The sequence below is a fragment of the Pseudopodoces humilis genome, chromosome 17, assembly GCF_049639895.1.
Source record: "Pseudopodoces humilis isolate 2021_Gansu_Grassland_sample_001 chromosome 17, ASM4963989v1, whole genome shotgun sequence".
Classification (NCBI taxonomy): Eukaryota; Metazoa; Chordata; class Aves; order Passeriformes; family Paridae; genus Pseudopodoces; species Pseudopodoces humilis.
In genome coordinates, this window is record NC_142216.1 from 10,198,834 (window position 1) to 10,223,491 (window position 24,658).

General features: G+C 39.8%; 1 protein-coding gene across 5 annotated transcripts in view; it reads left to right on the forward strand.

The window, feature by feature from the left end:
* Positions 1 to 24,083, forward strand: part of FSTL4 (follistatin like 4) — a 205,468-nt gene extending 181,385 nt beyond the window's left edge. For 4 of the 5 annotated variants that reach the window (XM_005523495.3, XM_088063735.1, XM_088063733.1 and 1 more), the window contains 8 exons: positions 2,748 to 2,909; positions 3,929 to 4,063; positions 5,580 to 5,606; positions 10,757 to 10,875; positions 13,796 to 13,945; positions 14,518 to 14,625; positions 17,607 to 17,716; positions 20,773 to 24,083. In XM_005523495.3, the coding sequence (XP_005523552.1) occupies positions 2,748 to 2,909; positions 3,929 to 4,063; positions 5,580 to 5,606; positions 10,757 to 10,875; positions 13,796 to 13,945; positions 14,518 to 14,625; positions 17,607 to 17,716; positions 20,773 to 21,469 (1,508 nt within the window). In that variant the 3' untranslated portion in view covers positions 21,470 to 24,083. The remainder of the gene's footprint in view (positions 1 to 2,747; positions 2,910 to 3,928; positions 4,064 to 5,579; positions 5,607 to 10,756; positions 10,876 to 13,795; positions 13,946 to 14,517; positions 14,626 to 17,606; positions 17,717 to 20,772) is intronic. The other variant, XM_088063734.1, reaches the window with a different exon arrangement.
* Positions 24,084 to 24,658: the final 575 nt, after the last annotated feature.

Here is a 24,658-nt window from a genome sequence, read left to right on the forward strand (position 1 = left end):
TTTTCAGCCCTGCAAGTAAAATAGGTGGATTATTCACGTGCAGATTATCAAAGTGTGAGGCAAAAATGTGAGAGATGGAAGTACAGTCTCTTTGGTGAAGGGGTGCCATTCTGGGGAGCTGATGGCTGTGGCCATCCTGAGAAGCACTGACACAGTGCCCAGGTGAGCAGGAAAGCCTAAAGCAAACAATTATAAGGAAATAAGAACCCACAATGGTTTTAAGAGTATTAAATAGGTGATGACTGGGATGGGCTCTGTCTCTGAGAGCTGGCAGGTAAGAAGACACTTGACTTGGAATAAAATTTCTCTGGTGCCTTTGACCATGTGAGATCTCAGCCAAGTCAATTGATTTCACCAGGATTTGAAAATTAGACCTTCTTGAATATTGTAAATCTTTTTCCTCTGCATGTGTAGGAGGCACACTGTCTTTCAGCTATGAGTCTAAATAAATCATGCAGGCCATCAATGGACCTCCCTCACTAAATCATTTCATTAAAAAAATGTTACTAGAGCAAGCAGATCACAGGTAATACAAGCATTGAGTGCGGGACCTTCATAAAATTCTGTCAAAGGATACAAAAATTACCTTTATCCTATCATCCCTGGACACACTGACTCAGAGAAATTTAAGTTAATTTTCTAAGGTACTAATGAAATTAGGAGCTCCTGACTCTCGGCCTTATTCTGCTGAATTGCTGGGGCACTGACTTCTAAATAAAACAGGGGTGGCTCCACCAGCCACCAGCATCTCTGGCAGCAGGTCCCTTCCTTGGCTTGCCTTCCCCTTGATCTGGCACCTCCTGAAGTCAGGAGGAGCTACAAACCTGACAGTAATGGGGAGGAGGGAAGATAAAATGCTAATAAATGCTTTTACTTAGAAATTGAAAACACTATAAAACAAGTCTTGTCTTTTTGGTAACCCCCTAATTAAAAAGTTCTTGAATGGTATTTCCTCCACTGCCCTTCACCTTGAAACATCTTTTCTTCTCAAGTAAAGGAAATAGAAGACAGGAAACTAAACCCACAGGTCCAGTGCAGAGGTGGAGTTCAAAGCCATTCCTTTGCTATTTTTCTTTTCCTCTGCAGTTGGCTGTAGGCATTTTCTCTCAGATTACACTTCAACAATCTCTCGCTTTTAAAGCTGTAAAACCCCAAGTAGACTTGAGGGCTTTCTGTCGTGGCTAATTTCCTTCCAAGCTGACAACTCAGCCCTGGTTAACTCTTGGCAGTAAGTGCAGAAGACAGAAGTGAAATATATCCCTCTCTGGTAAGGCACATAAAAAAATAGATACAGAAAGATGGGAAGTATATGTTAGTGAATGTATTTATTTAAACTATCCCCACATGGATATGGTGACACATAGCTGCAAACACAGATTTCATTTTATTCTAAAGCAATTATTAAGACAATTTAATTTTGATAATCATGGTGCCTAATGATGTACTATGTAAAAGCTGAGCAGTGAGTTAGATACCTCAAGCCACTGATTTCCAGAAGTTTATTGTTAACTCATTCAGGCTTTCTTTAAAAAAAAAGTCAAACACAACCCACAAATTTTCCTGTCTTTCACCAGTGCCAGTAGCAGCTATTCATTTCCCTTGGGGAAGAAGTTGGGCCTCCCACATACCACATCCACACTGGAGTCTGGCCATGGTTTTACAAAACTGTACAGCTTTCAGCAGCTACATCATGAATCCCAAAATCTCCTAATCTGATAGAAAAGTTGAGTGCTTCATTGAGAAACACAAATACTATCAGCCACAGTATGACACATCCTCACTTTTCTTTTTATTTTTCCCTCAAGGTGAAAGAGTCTCGCTGGTATCTTTCACTGATGATGCAATATTGTAATTTTTTTAAAAAATGTGTGAGTAAATTGTTAAGAAATAGTTAACGGGTGGTATTAAACCTTGTTGGTTTGAGCAATGAAGAAAGGATGATTGAAAATCGATTAACATCTCTGAAGTTGTAATATAATTACTAGTTCTGCCAATGGAGTATATTAAATAGTTCAGGAGTGCCTTCATGAAACAAGGTAAGTTATGTTTTGAAAACCTCTCAGTGAAAAGAAGTAATTGATTAGCCCTTTATTTATTCAGAATAAGAGGTAGTGAATACACAGGCTACTTCCTATGGATATTCAGTTAAATACTGAATATTAAGTTATTTCTTGTAGGCAAAATTCCAAATTTCCTCCTAGATTCAGTGAAGATCTGAAATTTATACTTTGATTTTTTAAATATGTGAGTACCCACATTAGGTTTTAATCCAACTATTAAGTTCAGTTAGTCATTGAGTGGAAGCAAGAACAGTCTAAATATGGAATTGGATCACAAGATTGCTCCCTGGCATTGGTATATGAGTTTACTCTTTTCTATTATAGAATCATAGGATCATAGACTGGTTTGGGATGGAAAGGACCTTAGACACCATCTCATTCCAGCCCCCTGCTGTGGCCAGGGACACATTCCACTAGATCAGGTTACTTCAAGCCACATCCAGCCTTGAATATTTTCAGGGATGGCGCATCCTCGGCTTCTCTCATTTGCCAGTGCTTGGAAAAGTATTATTTTCTATTTTCTGCCCCCAAAGGCAAGCTGTAGAGAAATCATTCTTGTAGCTTGCACTGACAGCCACACCAAGAACTCCCTGGTTCTGAGCTGAGAGCCCCTGGTGGGGCTGGAGCAGTAGCGGCTCTCGAGCCCCAGCGCGGCGTTTCAAGTCCCCAATTCCTTGTTTCCCGCAGTGCCTCCAGTGATCCGCGTCTACCCCGAAACACAGGCGCAGGAGCCGGGCGTGTCAGCAAGCCTGAAATGTCACGCTGAAGGCATCCCTAATCCCCGAATTTCCTGGCTGAAGAACGGCATTGATATCATGCCAAAACTATCCAAACAACTATCGCTCCTCGGTAAGAACAGAGTTTTGATTAATTAAAGTATTGTAGACAGGGATTAAGGAGGATTATTTTGCACTTTAAATCAGAAGTTCTTGTACTTTGCTAAGCCACAGTTGTTGGAAATCGTGTTATAGAACCCCTGTTCTTTCTTTTTATCTCTTTCTCCTGTGAATTTCCTGGGAAATTCACTATTGATTGATATAAGTGGTAATTACATTCTGTTCAAAGACAGCCTGCCTGTTTCTTCACTGCCTTGCTTCTTGTGTACAGCACAGCAGAAAAGAAATGCATTAAATTATTTGAAAATAATTTCATTAAATTATTTGTTTACATCTAAGGCCACACTGGATGCAAGTCAGCTGAGAATCAGTCTCCCACTCGGCTCTGCTGAAGGAATTGGGCTTTTAATTCCTCTATGTCCCTGTTTGAATGAGGGTACAACAGGCATAGCAAAAGGCAAACATTTATTTGCAGTTTTCTGTGTAAAAATGTTAACCCCGTCCTCAACACATGCCCCAGTTTGGCTTTGGTGGATTGTAGCCTTCAGCCTGTGTTGGTAGCACTGATATCACTGCATGACACATATGATGCCTCAACATGTTCCAAAGGTTTTAGGCTATGATCCCACTGCAGAAAGCAAAATGGTAGGAAGAACTAAAGAGACCCCTTTAAACCAAAATTTTTGGTGATCTGATGAAAGACAGTTTGCAAAATTGAAATTAATTTTTCTTCACTAAAGCCAAAGCATTTTTCTAACAAAAAGAAGAAATAAATGAAATGTAATTTATAGTTTGCCTTGGGATTGTTCTTTGTTCTTTTCTGGTGTGAAGTGTGTATGTCCTGATGGAAAGCAGCAAGACATCAGCTCCCATGAGAATCCCCAAAAACCTCTAGTTAAATAGGGGAAACACAGTGGGGTGGAGCCACCCAGTTGAGCCATCACCATGCAACTGTGGCGATAGAAGACAATTAAGGCAGGGAAAGCAATTAGCAGCAGTGAGGAGCACTGTTGATGAGTGTCTCTCTTACAGCAAATGGAAGTGAACTTCATATCAGTAGTGTTCGGTATGAAGACACTGGTGCCTACACCTGCATTGCTAAAAATGAGGTGGGAGTGGATGAGGACATATCTTCCCTTTTCATCGAAGATTCAGCGAGAAAGACTCGTAAGCTCAATTTTCCATGTATTTATTTCTTTAAATAGTGTTTGAATGTGATGGTATACATGTAATTTAATAGTTCAGGCTATTGCAGGCAGTAAGTTGGATCTTACTTAAAATAATGACAATTCTGAATGAGCTTTGACCAGACGGTCAGACACTTTTTGGGGTAGGAATCATGCAGAGAAGGTAAAATGTTGTCGAGGAAGATGGAATTTTTCATGTTCCAGAAGAATACTGGGTGTATGATGGGTAACAGCTTTATTGGAGTAACAAATTGGCAATAGTTTCAGATATCAGGGAATCCAAAATGTAATATTTTGTCAAATTCTATAAATCTCATTGATTTCTATACAAGACTTCTTTTCAAGCCATTTACCAGTCAAAATTCTGGAATGTTTAGATATCTGAAAAATGTTGTGATTAAATTATTTATTTTACCTGTTTTCATATCACTGACTGGCAAAATAGGTTTCCCTCAGTGTGAAATTATCTTCTACTCAAAGACAAATATTCTGCCAGCTACTCTTCCCACATTTCCCATCGGAGTGCAGCAGTGTTATCTTGACCACACTGACCCCAAAACAGAATTGCCAATGGAGCTGATCAGCTGTCCCAGTAGAAAAGCTCCCAGAGGCTCGGTCATTCCTCGTTCTGCCGTCTTAACTGCCTGGGAGATTACCTGGGTTTATGTGATATTAAAAGTCTAGGTGCAAATGGGATTTTTGCTGCTTTTCTGGCTGCTAATATAAAGCAAGAATTGAAAACAAAGTAACCCATAAATACGGGCTTTCAAGGAGAATCTTTGGAAAATATATTCTAGTCCTCATTAACTAGATTTATGTATTCTTGTTAATATTGGTCGTTTTCCCTTGAATACTTGAGCAAGGGGAATTGCAGTATGTTGAGAAATAATTGGATCTATCTGGAGCAGAAATTCAAATGCAGGTACATTTTCACAGCTTCTGTGAATCCTGAAGGAGTGCAGTTGCATGAAATTCCAAGAAACAACGCAGCCAAGGGTGTAGCTGCTGTAGATGCCAGTCTCAGGTTTCTTCTGAAAGATGCTGGTGGACCTGGCAGTGCTGGGTTAATGGTTGGACTCAATGATCTTAGAGGGTTTTTCCAACCTTAATGATTCTATAATTCTGTGTTGTGTTTCCCTATTGAACCTGCACAGAAAATCACAGGCTGTACCATACCTCTCCAGCTGCATTTGAAGGTAATAGCTCCTCTTTAGTAGGTCATTGATCTTTGCACAGCTGCTTTCATTTCAGGAAGGATTTTTCCCATGTCAAAGTTTCTGAATTGTCTCTAGAAGGAGCAAATGTATTTAGAACTCTCTTGTCTTTCCTGGTATTTTATTTGAATGAATGTTACAAAATTTTCACCAATTAAACAGTTCATGTAAACATAAATATTTACTCAGTTAACTTGCTACAATGAAAGTTTTGACATTGTTTTGTTGTTTTTTTTCTTTTCCTGATTATTTTCTGGCTTTCCCAATATTCTGATGCTGCAGTTGCAAACATACTGTGGCGAGAGGAAGGTACTGCAGTAAAGTTCTTTTGTCATAGTGATAATGTGCTTGTCTGCTTTAATAATTCCATGATGGGCCATTCTTCACTGACTTGCCACTAACCCTATCAACTTTCATAGTCACCAGATCAAGTACAGACCAGACTTTTAAAAGCTAAATTATTCAAATAAGAGATGTCCCTCTTGTACCTATAACTTCTTGCTTTTCCCACTATGAAATAATAGATGACCATAAAATATATAAAAACATGAATTTTATATATACTTCCAGAAATGTGAGTAGCCTGAGATTCTCAAGCTGCATTAGCAATCACACAAGTGTCAGAAGTACTCCCAAATTACCATAATTGAACAACTAAGGCATAAATTCAATATACTGCATTTTTAAGCAAGTAATTCAAGCTCTTCCTTTTCAGTAGAATGTATTGATGTTTTCTAGGTGAGCAACAAATTGTGTTCTTGATTGTTAGGCAAAACAAGAATCCAAACCACCACAGGTTTTCTTCCCTCTATCCTTTGAATCAATGCAGGGTAAAGGTTGCTCCATCTCTCCGTGTTTTAATTGGCAGTTAAGAGTTCTAGTTTGATCAAACTTACAGTGTGCCCTTCACAAGGTCAACAACTGTGTATCTTGGAAGCCAAAGTAGAAAAAGCCCCATCCTGAGTAGCTAATTGACTCAAAGATATGATGGAGGCACTTAAAATCACCTCATTTTGTATATGCTTGTGCTGTCATAATTTCCAAAATACTCAGTAAGAAGCGTCATGCACCAGCCCAAGGGGCTCTCACACAGGTTGTCCATCTGATTCTGTAGGTGTGGAGCCCAGGTGTGTGGAGGGGACCCTGTGACCTTGGGCTCCTGGAAGGATGTGAGCAGGACATCCACTCACTGGAGGAAGGTTCTGAGGTTGAAGAGTAGATGTAAACCAGTTCTTACATTTGCCAGCTGCTTATGAGGCAGCTGAGACCTTGGTGTCCTTCAAACTGTGTGAGAAAGGTTGCTGTGTAGTGAAAACTGCCCTCAGCCATGTCCCCCTGCCCCCTGCAAACACCCAAAGTCCCTCAGGCTGCTCCTCCAAGAAGGGCTTCAGGCTCAGTCTGCTTGTGGAGGGTGCAAAGGCTAAGTAGCACCTCCAGGAACCCAAAACAACAGCTGGGCTTCCATCTGAGGCATGAAACTTTCTGGGTAGCTTGGGCTTAGACAATGGATTTGAGGGACAGGAGGAAGGTGCCAAGGCCTGGTGACCTGAGCATCCTGAACAGGTGGGAAAACAGCTGGTGCACACTGTCAGTGCCACTGTTAGCCACAGACACATACAACAAATACACTACTTTATTTCTAAAGTCCCAACCAAAGCCAAATGCAGCTTGTTGTAGGTCAGAGAGGTGGCACAGTCACCTAGGAGAGCTACTCCCTTCTCCCTAAATACCCCACCTGCTGGTTTCTGGTGCAGGGCTGTGAGGAGTCTTCTCTGCTGACATTCCTGCAAATGGTATTATGGACACTAAGAATTGCTGTTTCCCTTCTGCTTGGAATTGAAATCTCTAATGCATCTCATCAGTCCAGCATCACCTGCACAATGCTTCATGGCTGTTTGTATACAGTGTCCCTTATATTCCTTTTTAAAGAAAGCAGTTGGATAATCCTACCAGATGTCGAATTAGATTAATATTTAAAGAACAGCTGAGAAGTTGGTTGCAGAAATTCTTATTATAATTTTGCTAAATAAATGGATTTACTGCTTATCAATCTTGCACATTTTAAATAGAAGTATAAGCAATGTTGAGGCAAAACATGGCCAGTAAAGCAGATTTGCTATTGATGTTCCTAAACCATTCAGTATCTGTAAAGCAGATTTATCACCTTCCTTGTGTTGCTCTGTAGCATTTGATGGGCACATTCATTCTAGAATATGCTTCAGCATGTGAAATCTTGGCACAGAGAAAGCCAGAGGACAGGAATGGTATTTTTGGTTTTACATTTTAATATAGTCTTTCAATTCCTTACTATGTACAAGCAGCAATATTAACAAATGCATTGGTACATTTGAGCTCCCTTAAAATGATCACAACTTCATCCCCAAAAGGTCTGGAGTAATTAAAACCTTGGGAAAATGCCTAAACAAAATATGGTGTAGGACAAACTTTTGCTGCAAGTCAAACTTTTAACACAAGTATTTGGTAATTTTAAAAGTCAGTCTGACAGTTTGTTCTTAAAAACTTTCAGACCACACACAAGCAGCACCTCAAGAAATAAGTGCACGTTGGGCAACCAGCCAGTTAAACCTGGGGCTGGAAGCACATGCAGTATTTACTCAGTGTACAAATAGTTTTTAATTTTGTCCAGAGAAAACTATGAGTAGCCCAAATATAAAACAGAGGTTTGTTTCCATGACAGTGTTCAATTCTGTATCAAACTTACTTAATACCTGGGGAAAAGGAGCATTTTTTTGCCAGCAGGGAAGAAAATGTTATATATACACTTAAAAAGCTGAAAGCCTTTTCATTACCAAATTTAAGTTCTAAAATATTTCAAAGTATTTAGATTAAGTTGAGGAAAATTATTTAAGTATAAGATCAGAGGAGACTATTCCATGGTGAAAAATTTGCCCTTTGATCTCAAAGGAAGGAATGCATAAATATACACTAATGGAGACACTGAATTTCTCAGATAAGATCTTGTTGATATCAAGTGTCCTCCTGAAGTTTTTTTGTTAGAGCCAACTTCATCTGGAGTGGATCAAATAAGAACTTACATTTAGGAAATCTTCCCCATTCTTAATGGGCTTTTTTTATACTAGGGTTTTTTTGCTGTACAGGTGAGGTATGTTGCCTTTCATAATGCCTTTAGGTTTTGAACTAGTTGTGTCATCTAACCTGAAACATCCTCAATTCAAAAGGAAAAAAACCAAATCCTCCTCATCCTCCTCCTAAGTCCCCAATTTCCAGTCTAGTCCCAGTTTCCAATTTAGTACCTGCCTTGCTACAATAAAAAACACAGAATACCTCATTGCCCACCTCTGTACTGAAACAATTTCCAATTTCCTGCACCAAGGAGTTGCATTAGAAAAATCAAAAATTGAATCTGTTTTACTGATGTCCATGAGATTCTTTTGGATGCACCCCAACCAAGATTTGGCAAATGTTTCATAAGTCACAATAAAACACCTAGTTTGTCTAGTAAAATCCTGCTTTGTCTAAATATCAGTGTGAAAATCAATCTCTGGGGGAAAAGTGGTTTAATTTAAACTGACAAACTTTTTAAAAAAGAGAGTAACTGAATGCTCTCAGGAATTTGTAGTATATTTTAATCAGTCTGCAGAAAAACTTGGACTCATTTTAGTGTAAAATAAGTAGCACAACTTGGCCAAGTCTCAGACTCTAAACCTGTTGGAGTAAAACTTTTAATCAAAGTATTTTTGTGGGTAATTAAGGTCTTACTTCTTAAATACACCCTCATTGTAATAGGATCATCAGACAAAATCACGCTACTCTTGTGCATGAAAATATTAATAAGCATCTTCACAGTAGTCATAATTGATTGCCTGCCTGTTTTCACTTGTTAGGATTAAAATCCTTTACCCATGAAATATCAGCACTCATTCCAGGCCAGGGTCATATTCTGCCCTCTGATGTGTTCATCAAATCCCACCAAAGCAGGTGGGAGTTGTGTGGATGCTGGGAGTGCAGATTTTGGTCCAAAGTGCCTGATTTACATGTTTTACCAATATACTTGGGGAAAAAATAACCCCTGGTCCATTAAATAACTCTCAGTGGAGCTTTGTTAGCTTTTTTCCTACATGCATGATCCCGCTTTGTGGAATCACATTTGAGGATCACAACTCTTGCAGCCACCTGATGTCCTAACTGGGGGATTTCTGTGTTGTGTTCAGAGACTCAGCTGTGTCAGTACAGCAGATACCACAGGCTGACACACTGTACTCAGAAGCTGTTTATTTGGCTTCAAAAGAAGGGGGATTAGCAACAAAAAAAAAACCTTCTAGCCTTACTAAATACAATGTGTTTTATAAAATTTTCCAAAAATATATTTGTCCTAATTATCTATATTTTTACTGTCAAGTTTCCTGTGATCATTCTATCCTGCAAACAGTTAAGGAATGTGAAAAAATTCTATCTCTGTGAGCAGTATTTAGAGCTGCCACCACAGGACCAGCAAAAGAAATTTTTAACACTGAACACTGTTCAGAGACATAGAATGAGGACTTTATTTCTCCAAGGGAAAAATGGAATTAATTAGAAGATACAAATTATAGCATCACCATATTGTTGGCAGATAAAGTACACTATCAACACTTGCTAGGGGTGAGAGTGGTCATTGCAAACACTTACTGGTGGTGGTGTGAAAAAATGGAATGATTGAATCTTTGGAACTAGAGTGTATGAAAGGATTCTGAACACTGTATCTTATCACTGCAATTCCATTTATCATGACAGAAATGATAAAACACAATCTCCTAATGGCAAAGCAATGACAATCAGCCAGTTTTCCAAATCTGGAATGCCCCGGTTGGGTAAATGAGTGCTAATGCAATGCTAAACTACTCCACATTTGTGAATTACAGTTTGCAAGATTTCAAAAATGTATTTATTTTGGTGGCTGTAGTTAGTTCTTTCAGATAGTTTAAGAAAATCTAGAAATCTTTATTCATTCATGGTACGGATGATAAACACTTTCATTTAACATCACAGTTACCAGAGGTCAAGTTACCTGTAACAGGATGACCTTCACTTTAACTAAAGCTTTCCCTTCAGTTCTCAAATTATTGTCAAGCTGTTTATAAAGAAAAAAAACAAATTCATTATCTGAGAGGAGTAGCAGTGCAACAGAGAGGCTTCTTGGGATCAAATCCTGCTTTGGTACCTATTTAGAAGACCCAGGCATAATTACTTGGGTACAACCACTGCCACCAAGGCAATGCATTTTTGAATGTGTTTGTACCTCTTCACACCTTGAAGCCCTTGTTGTGACATGAAATTTGACTCTGTGAATGCTCCAACTGCATCCAAATGATCAACTTTTATGTAAGGCAGATTTTGTTTGTTGGGAGAGGAGGATGAGTTCTTTTAAAAAGTCCTAACAGTTATGGATACATACCAAAAAAAAAACCCAACTCCTTCTTCTTTATCCCCCCTTTAAGGCCTGAGTGTTGGGAATATGTTCTATGTCTTTTCTGATGATGGGATCACAGTCCTTCAGCCAAACGAATGTGAAATCCAGAGACGTATCAGGCCTGAAGAGAGGATTTTCACAAGTTATGTAAGTCCTAAAACCAGCAGCTACAGCTCATAGCTGGGAAACTTTCTCTTAATCTCTTCAAAGGTTGTTATTTCTAAAGGACCTGTTTGCCGCAAGGGTGTTGGGGCTTGGTGGTCTTCATGCAGCATCCCTGAGGTGTAGCATCTTCTCTTGAAAATTGTGAAGATCCACGTAAGTTCTAAGGATGACATGGAGGATTTACTGACACGCTGAATTTGGCTAGTTATCACATAAGCAAAGATTTTCATTTGTCCTTTTAATCTGTTTACTTATCCATGCCCCAGATTTTTAACTAAGCTTTAGGGAAGGTACAAAATTCGATAGCAGAGAGATGGTGCACATCATTCACTGGTGCTCCTTTTACTGATGGCTCCATAGGCAAAGTGAGCTACTTTGGGCTACTTTCTGCTCTTTGGAAGTGGTTTGCCATGTTAAACTGCAGCAGGGAGGCAAATAAAAATGCTCAGAAAATAGCTGTGGCATGGAGGCCCTCTGCATCTTCTGCCACTGAAAAGGAGACTCCACTGTTAATGTTTGCTGTGGGCACTTTTCTGTCAGCAGTGAATTTACCTAACCTTTGCTTTAGGAAATCACAAGACAAATGTTTTCAGGTATCAGGAATGTCAAGAACTGTCTTTTGTAGGCAGTGGAGGTCAATATGGCCAGTGGGGTAATACATGCCTGGAGGCTCTGTGAGGTCAGCGTTCTCAGTGACCTGTGTTATGTACTCCTGCACAGGAACATACATCAGGCATATCTTCATGAAACTGACAGTTCTAAAAAAAAACAAAAGGTGCTGGAATACATCCAGAAATGCTTTTTTAGTCACTCCTTTACTTACTTTCTAATTTTTAAAAGGGGAAGTTGAAAATGTGACTAAAGAATGTGGCTCTTCTGAAAAAAAGGGTCAGCCTTGATTTCAGTTTTGAGAGGAATCAAATGGGAGAATCACTGTCATGAGCCCTGCAGGCTGGGTCAAGCTCTGCTGCTACGGGTCACAGTAGATTTTAATATACCTTAGAAGTCCAGACTGATGCTCACCCCAAGGCTAGTCCTTACCATGGACTTAATACTATTAAGCCACACCTAAGCTTTACAAACACAGAATCCTGTGTTTCTTTTCTGAAGAACTGTAAATATTGAAGAGGTGGTCCTGCAGAAACAGATTGAAAAGAAGAAAACAGAGGGCACTTAAGGAAATATTGTCAGCACACTGGTTTGCGTAAGGGATTTTTAACATCACTTGGCTGCTCTTCAGAGACAGCTCTGAGGGATTCCTACAGATTTCAAAGGACCCTTCCCTTGATCTAGGGAGGATTCACATTTTTTTTCCTCCCTCTTCCCTTTTACTATCTTGAGTGTTTGCTACATAGACAGTGACACCAGCCTAACTTTAGGAGTGGATCTACAAAAAAGGTTGCTTCATTTGCTATTAGAGGGCACAAAAGCAGGTGGAGCAGCTGCAGCTGAGCCCTGTAGCAGAAAGACTGGTGACCTTTCCCTGCTCCCCTTGGCTTGGGTGGATGCTGTGTTGTGGGAGCGGAGGATGAGGAGGGCAGTGTGGAGGCTGGCAGGTGCCTATCTGCATGAATGCCTGCTGGAAGCCCAAGCCTGAGCATCTGCATCATCTTCTAGCTTGTAGCATAGATTCCCAGCCTGGCTGGAGGAATAGAAATGAAAATGCAGACAGGTTATTGAGCCTTGTATCTTCAACTTTTACTCATGGTCTCCACTAAGACACTCAGCCAGCAGAGCTGTGCTATTTAGAGGTGACAGCTTTCTATCCATGATTGTTGCACATGGTGCAGGTCCCTTGCAACTCTGGATTATTCTATTCTATTCTATTCTATTCTATTCTATTCTATTCTATTCTATTCTATTCTATTCTATTCTATTCTATTCTATTCCTACTCTATTCCTACTCTATTCCTACTCTATTCCTACTCTATTCCTACTCTATTCCTACTCTATTCTATTCTGTTCCTACTCTGTTCCTACTCTATTCCTCCAATACAGACACAGTGTTGACATTGTTTTTTGTTGTACCTCCTCTTTCCCTGAACAAGCTCAGATGCCTCTCCAATCACATTTCCCTTAGGTAGGTTAGGCCATTATTTAATATTACCCAACACAAGGTCTGAAATCAACAGTTGTGCTCACTGAAATTTTTATGTGTTCATTTTACCCCATTTCCTTCCCACAGCCTGGTCCTACACAAATGCTCTTTCAAATAAAGCATCCTGACAGAAGGAAGAGTGATGAGGAGTAGCAAACATGCAGAGAGTTGTAGGTGAAACCAAAAGTGACTCTTCAAACTCAGGGTAGCTGTACCAGTTCTGCACGGGACTCAGTGAGTGGAGGATCGGAGATAAAATATGGCATCAGACGGCTGTGAAGGGAATTTGGCACAAAGCATCAGAATATGGTTCCTTTTGAACAGGGGCAGTTTCTGTAGCTGTAGGATCCTGCTTGTTTTGCTTCTGTTTCCTTGAGCACAGGTGTTTTAGAGCATGCTGTCCTGCACAGCAAATGAAGACTTCATGAAAAATATAAAGCAGTGACTAAATTAATATAAATCACTGTGTGATTTACAAAGCACAGAGTGATACTTCTGTTGCTAATAGATGTTGACAGCACTGCAAGTGTTGATTCAAAAGATCAATCCATACACTCTGCGGTTATTTACATTCAATACAAATGTGCAGGAGGTCCAGCTGTTTAATGTTATTGCATAGAGCCAGGTTGAAGTGTCATATCTGATAAATTAATTATTTCATGTTTTCCAGGAAAGAAAGGGGAGAAATATCATACTAATGGATCATCCCCAGGGATTTTTTCCTGCAGTTTTAAAGGCTAAGCTTCTTGCTGTTCCAGGCCCTGAACTTGTAAAAATTAAACCTTCTCTTTTTTAACCCATCAGGAGGAGATCTGTCCTAGAGTGGAAGATGAAGACACTCAGTCCTGCCTCTGGGCTTCAGCAGTCAATGTCAGAGACAAGTACATTTATGTGACACAGCCAAAGCAGAACAGAGTAATAATAATTGATATCCAGACTCAAAAAGCCATACAGGTACTTAAAAGTGAACATAGTATTCGCTGATGGCAAAAGACTTGATATAGGATGAAAAAATCAGATCTTTGCCCAGTGGATCTGCTGGGCAAAGATCTGCTGATCACTAAGGAGCTTTCACCAATTGGATCACATGGGGGTCACTGTTCTTTAACCTCACTGGCAGGAATAAACTCTGTAGGTTGTAGATCACAGTCTCAGGGCTGCATCTGCAGCCAAGCTTACAGTAAATCTACCTAGGGATGAATTCCTGGCTTAGCTGCCTGACCTGGGTTATAAGCAGCTTGGAAAGAACGAGCTGATGTGGGTACAATTCAGACAGAAATTGGCCCTTGATCTACTGGCTATAAGTAACAACATAAGATGGAAGATGGAGTGATGTCTACCCAGAAAATGGTACCAAACAGCCAAATTTTTCAACTGCTGCTGATCCCCCCCCCCTCCTTGATTTGAAGGCAAAGCTGCACAGTGAACATAACAGTGGTGCATGAGAATGCCTGCAGTGAACTAATGTAGTATTTGTCACGTGCATTTGGGTCGCTGTGTAAATAACTCTCTGGATTTTTTTTAAGTCTTTGGATGTGGACCCATTACCAACCAAATTACATTACGACAAGTCTCACGACCAAGTGTGGGTGCTCAGCTGGGGGAACATGAGGCAATCATCACCCACACTGCAGGTAAGTCTTTACATTTTGGATCCTTTGCTCTTCCTGGGCTCAGCATCACTGGTAACACACTGGTGGCTGGTGGGTTGCAGCTAATTAACAGCATTTAATGGTCTGGATATAAAGCTGCTGTTTCATTTGTATATCCAGCGACTTTTATTCATCCCTCTTCTGTCCATCCTCCCATATTTTTCCTGCCATTTAATTTGTTTTTGAGCAATGACTGTGCCACAGGCTGACAGTAGGGCTGCTTTGTGCCAAGGTCTGTTTTGTTTTAAGACTGGTGACAGAGCCAAGTGCCATAAAGTTTTACAACAAGGGCTGGCAGCTTGCTGTGAGCAGGAAAAGACTGCTGTGCTCTGCAGCACTGGTGAGGCACCTCAAATCCTGGGTTCAGTTTTGGGCTTTCACTACAAGACAGACATTGAGGTGCTGGAATGTGTCCAGAGAAGGGCAACAGAGCTGGGGAAGGGTCTGGAGCAAAAGTCTGACAAGGAGCAGATGAGGAAGCTCAGGGGGAATCTTTTCAGTCTCTGCAGTTCCCTGAAGGGAGGTTGAAGCCAGATAGAAATCAATCTCTTCTCCCATATAACAAGTGATAGGACAAGTGGAAATGGCTTAAAGTTATGCCAGGGCAGGTTTAGGTTGTATTAGTATTAGGAAAATATTAGGAAAATTTTCTTCACTAATAACTTTCTCAAGCCCTGGAACAGGATGCCAAGGGCAGTGGTGGAGTCACTGTCCCTGGAAGGATTGAAAGGTCCTGTAGATGTGGCAGTTGGGGACATTGTTCAGTGGTGGGCTTGGCAGTGCTGGGTAAATAGTTGGATTCAATGATCTTAGAAGGGTTTCCCATCCTTAACAATTCTGTGATTCTCTCACAGTAAAATGCAAAAAGGGGTTCTCTAGGGCATGAAAAAAAAAAAAGCAAAGCAGGAGAATTAAAACCTTGGGGACAAATTGTGTTACTGGGCATTAGTGATTCCACAGCAGGGGTGCCAGTGATATCCTGGAACTCCTCCATGCTCAACACCACCAGACCCACAGAGACATTGGGACACAGCATTGCACATGAGTTTGGACAACTTAATTAGCTTCCACTTCTGGATCATTTTGAAAGATTTACTCTTCTGTTGACAGTACAGAGAACATGGAGAATGTCATCTAGTGGGGCATTTTTCTGCTGCTGTATGTAGGTTGTGTGACAGAGTTGGCACCAATTGAGGGATCTGATTTGATCCATCCAGACATCCCATTCTCTGGTAGTTGTTTTCTGGCACTTGCTGCCCAACCTTTCTGGAAACAGGTGTCATGTGAATACTCCTTCTGCCAGAAGTGTTTGCTCCTAAGTCTACATTACAGCATTCCCCAGCAGTCAGAGAAGAAGGGGAGCTGTGCTTTCTGATTTAAAAGTCAACAAATTGGAGTCTGCTTTAATTGTGGGGCTACCCAAGGCTTCTGCTGGAGATACTGCCCCATGAAGATGGGAGGAGCCATCCCTACCATCCACATGCTCTATCTGGTGCTGACTGTCAATAATAAAGTAGCTGGACCAGCTACTCATCATGAGCAGTTTCAGGAAAAAATACCAACTCCAAACTGAGGCATATAAATGAAGGTTTCCAGGGTAGCAGCACCAAGTTATCTCACCTGGGGATGTGAGTTTCCTGTACAGGGTATAGGGAGACAAAATGGGCTCTTTTTACCCTTTCTGACTTAATTTCTTCCATCCAGCTGTGAGAATTTCTGTAATTAAAGGAGAGATGGCACAATCATGTCATTATTAGAAAGAACACACCATCTGCACAGTTGGAAGCTTGTTAGAAGGCTCCAGATCTGAGATAGTCCTTTCTGTTATCTGTATGATGTGCAGTTACACACAAAGAGATGAGATTAGCATCAGCATTAGCATATCCTTTCTTTCTTCTGACCTTTTTTCCCAAAAGATGGGTAGTGACTAATTGGGTAGAGTTCCTTCTTAAAACCTGCCATGTTCAGTTACAGACATGCAATAAAATATCTTTTTTTAATGAAGATGCTGTTGCAGAGGTTGATCTAAATTTCCACTCAATCTCTGGAAATCAGGGATTTATCAAACTGCCTGTGCAACCAACTAACAGGATGCTGTTGTTTGGCCATTACTGGCTTGTTGAAAGCAAATGTCTGGTCTCTTGAAAGCACTGTGCTAGGGTAGGCATCCTTCTTGAGCAATCTAATTGGAATAAATTGAAATGGCATGACCAGAACAGCTGTCTGAAATAAACCTTTTAGGGATTTAGCATGTCTTTAATGAATTATGTAGCCATAAATTCAAATGCTGCAGATTAGAGCAGCAGAAGGTCCTAATGAATGGACTAAAGTCGTCTTAAACCCAGCAAACAATTTGAGTGTTTAACATTTTAATTTTTAAAAATTTTTACTTTTCCTTTCTGGAGCAGTGGAGAAGCCAAATTCCCCTGTCCATGGACATCTGTGCTTTGCTGGAGGGCAGGATCAGGGCTGAGCCAAATGGTGCTTTTGCACTCCTCCCTGGACTTTATATTGATAGATGAACAGTTTTTCTCTTTCAAAGTGATAATTAACTGCTGTGAGTTTGATCCTTCACATTGGTAAATTATCACTGTATATTTAAATGAGATTAATAAATATGACCATGAAGTAAATGTTTACTTTAGACAGTGAGGGATAAATTATTATGGTCCTAGTGTTGTCATACTACTCAAGTTCCTGCTTGACTGCTCTTTCTTGGGATGTAAACAGCTTATGAAAGTCAAGTTGTGTACTTATCTTACAAATGTCAAGCCTCAAATACTATTTGCTAGCACACCTTTTCAAGACAACTACACCAAACAGTGTTTTGAAGTCATTAATCAATTGAGTCTGCTGCACCCTTGAAAGAGCCACTCGGTACCATGCATGTCTCTAATCTCTGTTTACCTTTCTGCCTTACCCAGTGCTTATCCTGTGCTCAACCTTGTGTGTGTTTATTGTAGGTAATTCCAGAGGCGAGTGCTGGGGAGGATCCACATGTTATCCACACACCCTTTGAAGGAGTGGATGATTTTTTTATACCACCTACAAATCTTATTATTAATCATGTTAGGTGAGAAATTATTTTAATGAATAATAATGGTGACCATGCTGCTCTATTCTCATAACCTTAAAGCACTTAACAGATATGGATGAATGAATGAATGAATGAATGAATGAATGAATGAATTTGTCATGAATCTTAACTATGTTTATCCCCATTTCCACACATGAAATGGAGAAGTGGTTGAGGAAATTGCCAGCAGTTATTCAGCTAATCAATAAAACAGCAAGAAACAATCCTGGACTTCCCTTAGACCATGCACAGGCATTCAAACCTCACCTTAGTCAGCCATCCCTCCCTGCAGCTTATGGCACACTGCCCTGGCTTACTTGTGCCAGGAATTTGATGGCCCAAAAATCACCTTCCTTGCCACAGAACTGTTACAGATCTGGGCAGAAACCTGTGTCAAGGATATATTGCTTGAAGTGGCAAAAGTGTACTCTGCTGAAGCATAAGGTGTGCTTCTTTCACCTGTTTCCAACTTGTTCAAGTATTGGATTTGGCTGGAGCAGAAAAATTGTATGTGCTGCACATAAAATAAATAAATAAATAAATAAAACACCTCCATGAACCATCAGTTTTGAATGTTAATGTGATGTAGTGGTTAATGAGGTTGTGTAACTAACATACTAATAACCTGGAGTAATACTGGCTGCTTCCCAGCAGGCACAGGAAGCCTCCCATTAACATAATCAAAATTGATGATAACTGCAAAGCAATCTATACTATTCTTTCCGTGTTATAACATAACAACTGTTTAACCATCTTCTGTCCTCTATATAGTTTAATTTAAACACTCAAAAAACATAATGTAACTCTTTACAGTCACCTTAGGTTTCCTGCAGGAAACACCGAGAGGGAAGGGGTTACACTTGAGTATGTTGAGTCTGTTCCAAAATAAATAATTTTGCCTGCTGAAACACAAAATAATGATGTATGCCTCATGGCTGTCATTTTTAATTTCTCTCTACTTCGTATTTCCATTTTTTTTCACAATTTCATTATGACTAATAGTAGTGCCAGGAGGTAGATGACTCTGCTGAATGTTAAAGCCTGAGCTGAGAAGGTGAGAATTGGGTTCAAAGACAGCAAGGTGGAACAGTTACACGTTTTTGTTTGTTTAATTCTCTTTTTGCTTAAGTGTGATTAGTTGGCTGAAATAATAAATATAGATTATAGTCTGTAGCTTTCCATATGCAAATGTTGTCCCTGATTTCCTGTTGAATTTTTTCAGGGCCAGATCTTTGTCCATTCTCTCTCACCCTCAGTACAGAAAAATAATTACTTGCAGGCTAATGAGACTCATTGAGATGATGTTCTAAATTCTCCACTCAGAAACAATAAATGGCAGTATCAGCATTTTCCAGAAAGGTGAACATTTAAGCAATTTCTTCCATGAGCCAAATAATATTTGTATGCAAATACACCTGCATATGTATTTCAGCTGCCTCCTATTTTAGATGGGTATCTAGAAATTTATCCATTTTTATTAGTTCCAGGGGTAGACTGTTGTCTATTAAAAACTCTCTACGAGCAAGGTTTACTTTGAGATTTCAGATCACAGATTTCATGCAAGGGCTGAGCCTCTTCTGCAACTGTGGGCACATAAAATATGTCCTGATCCATTTCTTTAAATGGAAGTTTATGATAAAAACATTTCTTAACTTTTTCAGGCATTTGGCCAAGTATTAAGAAAGTCTTGGAGAAAAAAAAAAAAAGCTGTAAGGGAAAGCACTTTTTAAAGTGTACTTAAAATGCATTCATCCAGGAGAAATACAAGTGTCATATCCAATTTCCACACACGCAGTGCACTACAACTTTCCACTGCAGATACTTTCTGAAGTCTCTAATGGATATGAGTATAATGGGGAAATGAAAGGCTTAGCCCAGTGATTTTCATGGGATCACACACTACATTGGCTCATTCTGTAGAAGTGAAATTATTGCTGAGTGTCTCGTTGACAGATAGATTAAGAATAAAGAAATAAACCTAGTGTTTCAAGCAAAATATGTATTATCTGCACAGAAGCATATTGTCCTCAGCATTCACAAGGCAATTTTACATCTTTTGAGGAAGAGATATAACACTAAGCACTCACTTCATTTCCCTCTGTCTGCATTGAATGGATGAAAAGATACTCGATGTAAAATTAGTTTTTTTAAGTCAGTGTCTGTGAATCCAGGGGAACATAAACAGGCTGTTGCTAAGGGCTCCCTCAAATTAAGCAGAAACCTTTCTTGGTATTCTTGACCTTTTCTTATCTTCAGCAAAGGTCAGATGTGCTGTAGCGTATATCTTTTACAGAACATTTATCCTCTGCTCACTGTTTCTTGCCCTGTCTTGAGAGAGAAAATAAAGACCCCTTATCTTCAGGGCACCCTGGTTATGTTTCTAAAGAAATGTTTTACACCTTCCCTGGGCTGGCAGGATTTAAGAGTCTGCTCTGCACTGCAGCCTTGCCACCTCCTGCAGTGGTTCCTAGGCACCATGGTACAAAACACACACCACAGCTTCCCTCTGGTGCTGTCAGTTAACAGATGAGATTAGATATGGTCTTCATTCAGTGGTTATGCATTATATTGTACACAGCTATATTTATTATATATAGTTACTCTCTGGCCCCAACCTGGCATCAATATGCTTTATTTTGAATCCTTTTCTATTTTGAGATTGAAGGCTTGAGTATATATTGAATTTCATCATCTCAGACAGATTAAATGCAAACCTGGTCAGTATTAGCCTACTGAACACCCAAACCTTGATATAATTTCTGTAGAAATTGGTCTTCCCAATATAAGATCTTGGCTCTTGAAGATTCAAACAAGCTAAGCACATATTCAAATTTCCAGGATCAGGTTGCTAATTTGAACTGAAATATATTCCTCCTTCTAGGATGTTTTAGAAGCCCTAACACAAGACATTTCTTACAACAAGAGACAGTATTATGGCACACGCTTCCAAAACCCGCAGAATTAAAGGTTCCCAGTTCTGCTGACTTTTCTCTTTGCTCAGGCATGTCACCATGTCTCCAGAGGTGACGTCAGTGTCTTGTTTTCTGTCTCAGGTTTGGCTTCATTTTTAACCAGACAAAACAAGCGGTTCACAAGATTGACCTGGAAACTGTGACCCACATCAAGACCATCGACCTCCAAGCCTACAGCTGCGTGCCTCAGGCCATGGCCTACACACACCTGGGTGGCTACTACTTCGTGCAGTGCAGGAGGAAGCGCTCGGCACCGCTGCAGCTCATCATCGACAGCGTCACCGACACCGTCATCGGCCCCAATGGCGCCGTGGCGGGCGCGCCCCACGTGTCGCCCGACGGGCGCTACCTGGTCAGTGCCGACCAAGGCAGCGGCAGGATCAGCGTCCAGGCTCTAACTGTCCGAGGGGAAATCAAGTTGATTTATGATTTAAAAACAAACATACACGTTTCTGATGTCACGTTTCAACCCTCTTTCACTGAAGGCAATCAGTACTATATATATGCTACTTCACATCTGCAGACAGATGTGCTTTTTGTAGAGCTGTCAACAGGCATAATGAATGTACTGAAGAATTTAAAGGACCCTATCACACCCAAAGACTGGCCCTGGAGCAGCTACAACAGAATTATGAAAGACAGTGGATTATTTGGACAGTATCTCGTTACACCAGCTAAAGATTCTTTGTTTGTTATAAATGGGAGACAAAATACATTACGCTGTGAGGTTTCAGGTATAAGGAGGGGTAACACAGTGGTTTGGGTTGGGGAGGTATGAAAGGGCAGTAGCAGTGGAGCCTTCAGCAGGCAAGGACCAGTTGGACCTTTACACTGCAGGAAATGAGCAGTAGCATTGTATATTTTTACACTGGGAAAAAAAAAAGACAAAAAAACCCTGTATAGGCTTCATGGTACAACACTGGTCTACTTGCAAGTTTTATAATATAAGGTATGCTCTGCTAATAGGAAGTGGTTTTGAAGGGATAGTTTTTATTTGTGGGTGTGATTTGTGGTTATGAGAAAAATGCTGAGAAGCAAATATCTCCACTGAGATATCATACAAGCCACGAAATTTAGTAATTCTGTAGATCAAAACAGATTTTGATTTTCCATACTGAGGAGCTTTTATGTTATGTCCAAGCATCAGTTTTCTTCCCTTATCCCTTGCCTGTTGGCTGCACTGACTACCCCTCCCCAGCGCAGGGAGACGGCAGTAGCGAGGATTATTCACCTCTGAATATTCACCTTTGGATGATGAGGGAAAGCAAACATCAGAGCACTTTCCAACTCAGAGAAACTAAGAGAGTGATTTAATGAAAACTGATCAGTTTTCTTTGCAGGGTGGCTTTGAGAGGATTCACAGATGTGATTTCAGAAGGAGGCATCACAGAAATAGTAACTGTCAGCTCGCTTGCTTCTGCACTTCATTTTGCTCTTAGTCCTACTGAAGGCAATGGGATGAGTTCCCCCTCTTTCAGTGCATATTTGTGTGATTGTATTTGAGAAATTTATCATGAAATATCCAGGCCATTACCCATCCAGGCCTGGGTAGAAGCCAGAAAATACTGATTTGGGGCCCGGGGGAGGTGTCAGAGTTTATGTAAACAGTTTTGTTGAGAAGGTGGCGTTAGTCTTTCCACAGCTCATGAGTGTGGTCAGTTCAGGAAAAATATGCAAAATCTGCTCTTTGGGGGCAGAGAAGAGAATTAGTTATGGTTATTCCCATTGGAAACAGCAACACTTCTAGAAATCATTGGTTTTTCTCATTAAATATTTAGGAGCACTGAAACCATTTGGTTCTTCATAAAATAACAGTTAAAATAACAGAGATTATTTTTAATAGAAAACTCACTTATTTTCTAGTCATAGCCTTAATTTGCCTATTTCTTCTCAGAACAACCAGGAAACAATTTTTCTTCATATCTTTTTTTCTTTCTGTTTATAGTACACTTGTTTATAGTAAATTATCTTTTAGTTATGAGCAAAGACATTCTTGTAAAAGCAGCTGAATTATCCTAGAATGCAACAGCTGACATTGAGAAAGTTCAGACGAGTTCCCATAAAAACATAGCCATTTATTTGCACACTTGGAAGATATTAAAAACTTTTCTACTTGCATTTTTCTAACTTTCTATATCCATCACCATGAAGTAATGAGGGCAAAAGCAGCTGTGGCAGCAGAGCCAGGCAAGAAGTCCTGCCACCCAAGCAATTGTAACCATCACTTGGAAAATGGGGTCTGCAGGTGGGTGAAACCTCTCTGCAGGTAAATATCAGTAGCATTCGAGTCACCCACTGGCCTCTGGAAAAACCCAGCTTGGTTTGCTGAGGACCTTGTTGCCCAGAGTCTGTAAAAAGCTGCCCTTGAACACATGCAGTCATAGGTAGTGGAGTCATAATTATTTCCCTCCATAGATGCTTAAGTCACCCATTCCACAACACACACAGAAGGATTTTAAGCAAGAAGGATACCACGTAACACTGGCAATCTTTGCTTTAAATGTTTATCACAACAGCAGCATTTTAGCATGGCTGTAGACCTGAGGTATTTTACACCATTTCAGTTCTGTAGAGAATATAAAAATCTGTTCTGACAGATGAAGAAGGGGAGCTGAATCCTATTAATTCATTAAACATGGAGTCCTTGAAATTGTCCTTCAACACCGATATGCTGAATCCTACATTTCTTTCATTTACGAGCCATAGGGGTTAGAAGAGACTCTTCCATCATTGCAGCACAGACATGTGAAACAGATCAGCATAGCCTTCCTTTAGCGATGCATGGTGCCCATGGTCTTGTACTCATCCCATTAGGAAACATATCCCATGTCAAAGAAAGGAGAAGACCAGCTTTTTAAGTACCTTTAAATATGCACAACTCCTTTCTTGAACAAAGCTGTATCCATACATTACAGCCATCCTAAATGTCTTTTACCAAGGCCAAACACTGCTCTCGTGTTACCTTTTATGACTTCTTGAGTATTTTATTATGCCTATGGTAATTTTTCCCTGTAGAGATGTTCATTGTGTCATAGATCAAGCAAATATTACTTTTCTAAGAATATTAAAAGAAAACAAATCTGTATATATATGTTCAGATAAATATTCTTGAGGCTGGTTTATATATAGGCTGTGAAAGATGTATAACAGACCTCACTCTTCCTGTTTGTCACAAAGTATTGGAATAGCATTCACTTGAAAAAATCTCACTTGGACCTTCCAAAGATATTCCCTTTGTTCCCTCTCCAGCCCAAGTTCTAGTGATGTGTCTTTCTAAAGTATCCTAATGGTTATATATCATACTTAGAAAATGAAGTATAATTTAGATTGTCCACAATACTTGTGAGCAGTTCCAATGACAGTCAAATCTGACATTAAAGTGCTGCACATTTGTTACTCTGATTTTTTTTTTTATGACACAGAAATTTTATATATACTCAAAAAAAATGTTTCAGCTCATATTTGCCTTTCAACTGTAAAAAAGAGACTAAATTTCCTTGTGGGCAATTTCTTTCCCTATCCTTTTGGTTCTCCACCAATTCACACTAAATTCCTAGTTACTAACTTATTAGTTAATCATGGTGATTAATCAAAATTGATCTAAGTTGAATTAATGACCTTTTCATTATCCTATACACTCACATGTCAGTAGGATGTTCTGACACTAGAATAATGGGAAAAAAAATCCTTGGTTGCCACTAAGACTCCAGTGCCAAGATCAGAATGGCATTTGCCATTCATTACTGAGGTTAAACAGTATGATAGAAATGCTGTTTTGTCTTAGAATTTCCCTCAATATTTTCACTTTCTGAATGGAAGTGCCTATTCAGAAACCATCCATTTTAAAACTGGAAGCAAAACTCACAAGTCCTTTATTTGGAATCTGTGATCGTTAACATATCCTTATCATTAAATACTTTATTTTTTTATACCACTAAAAAAAATCAACAGAAGCACCAAAATATTT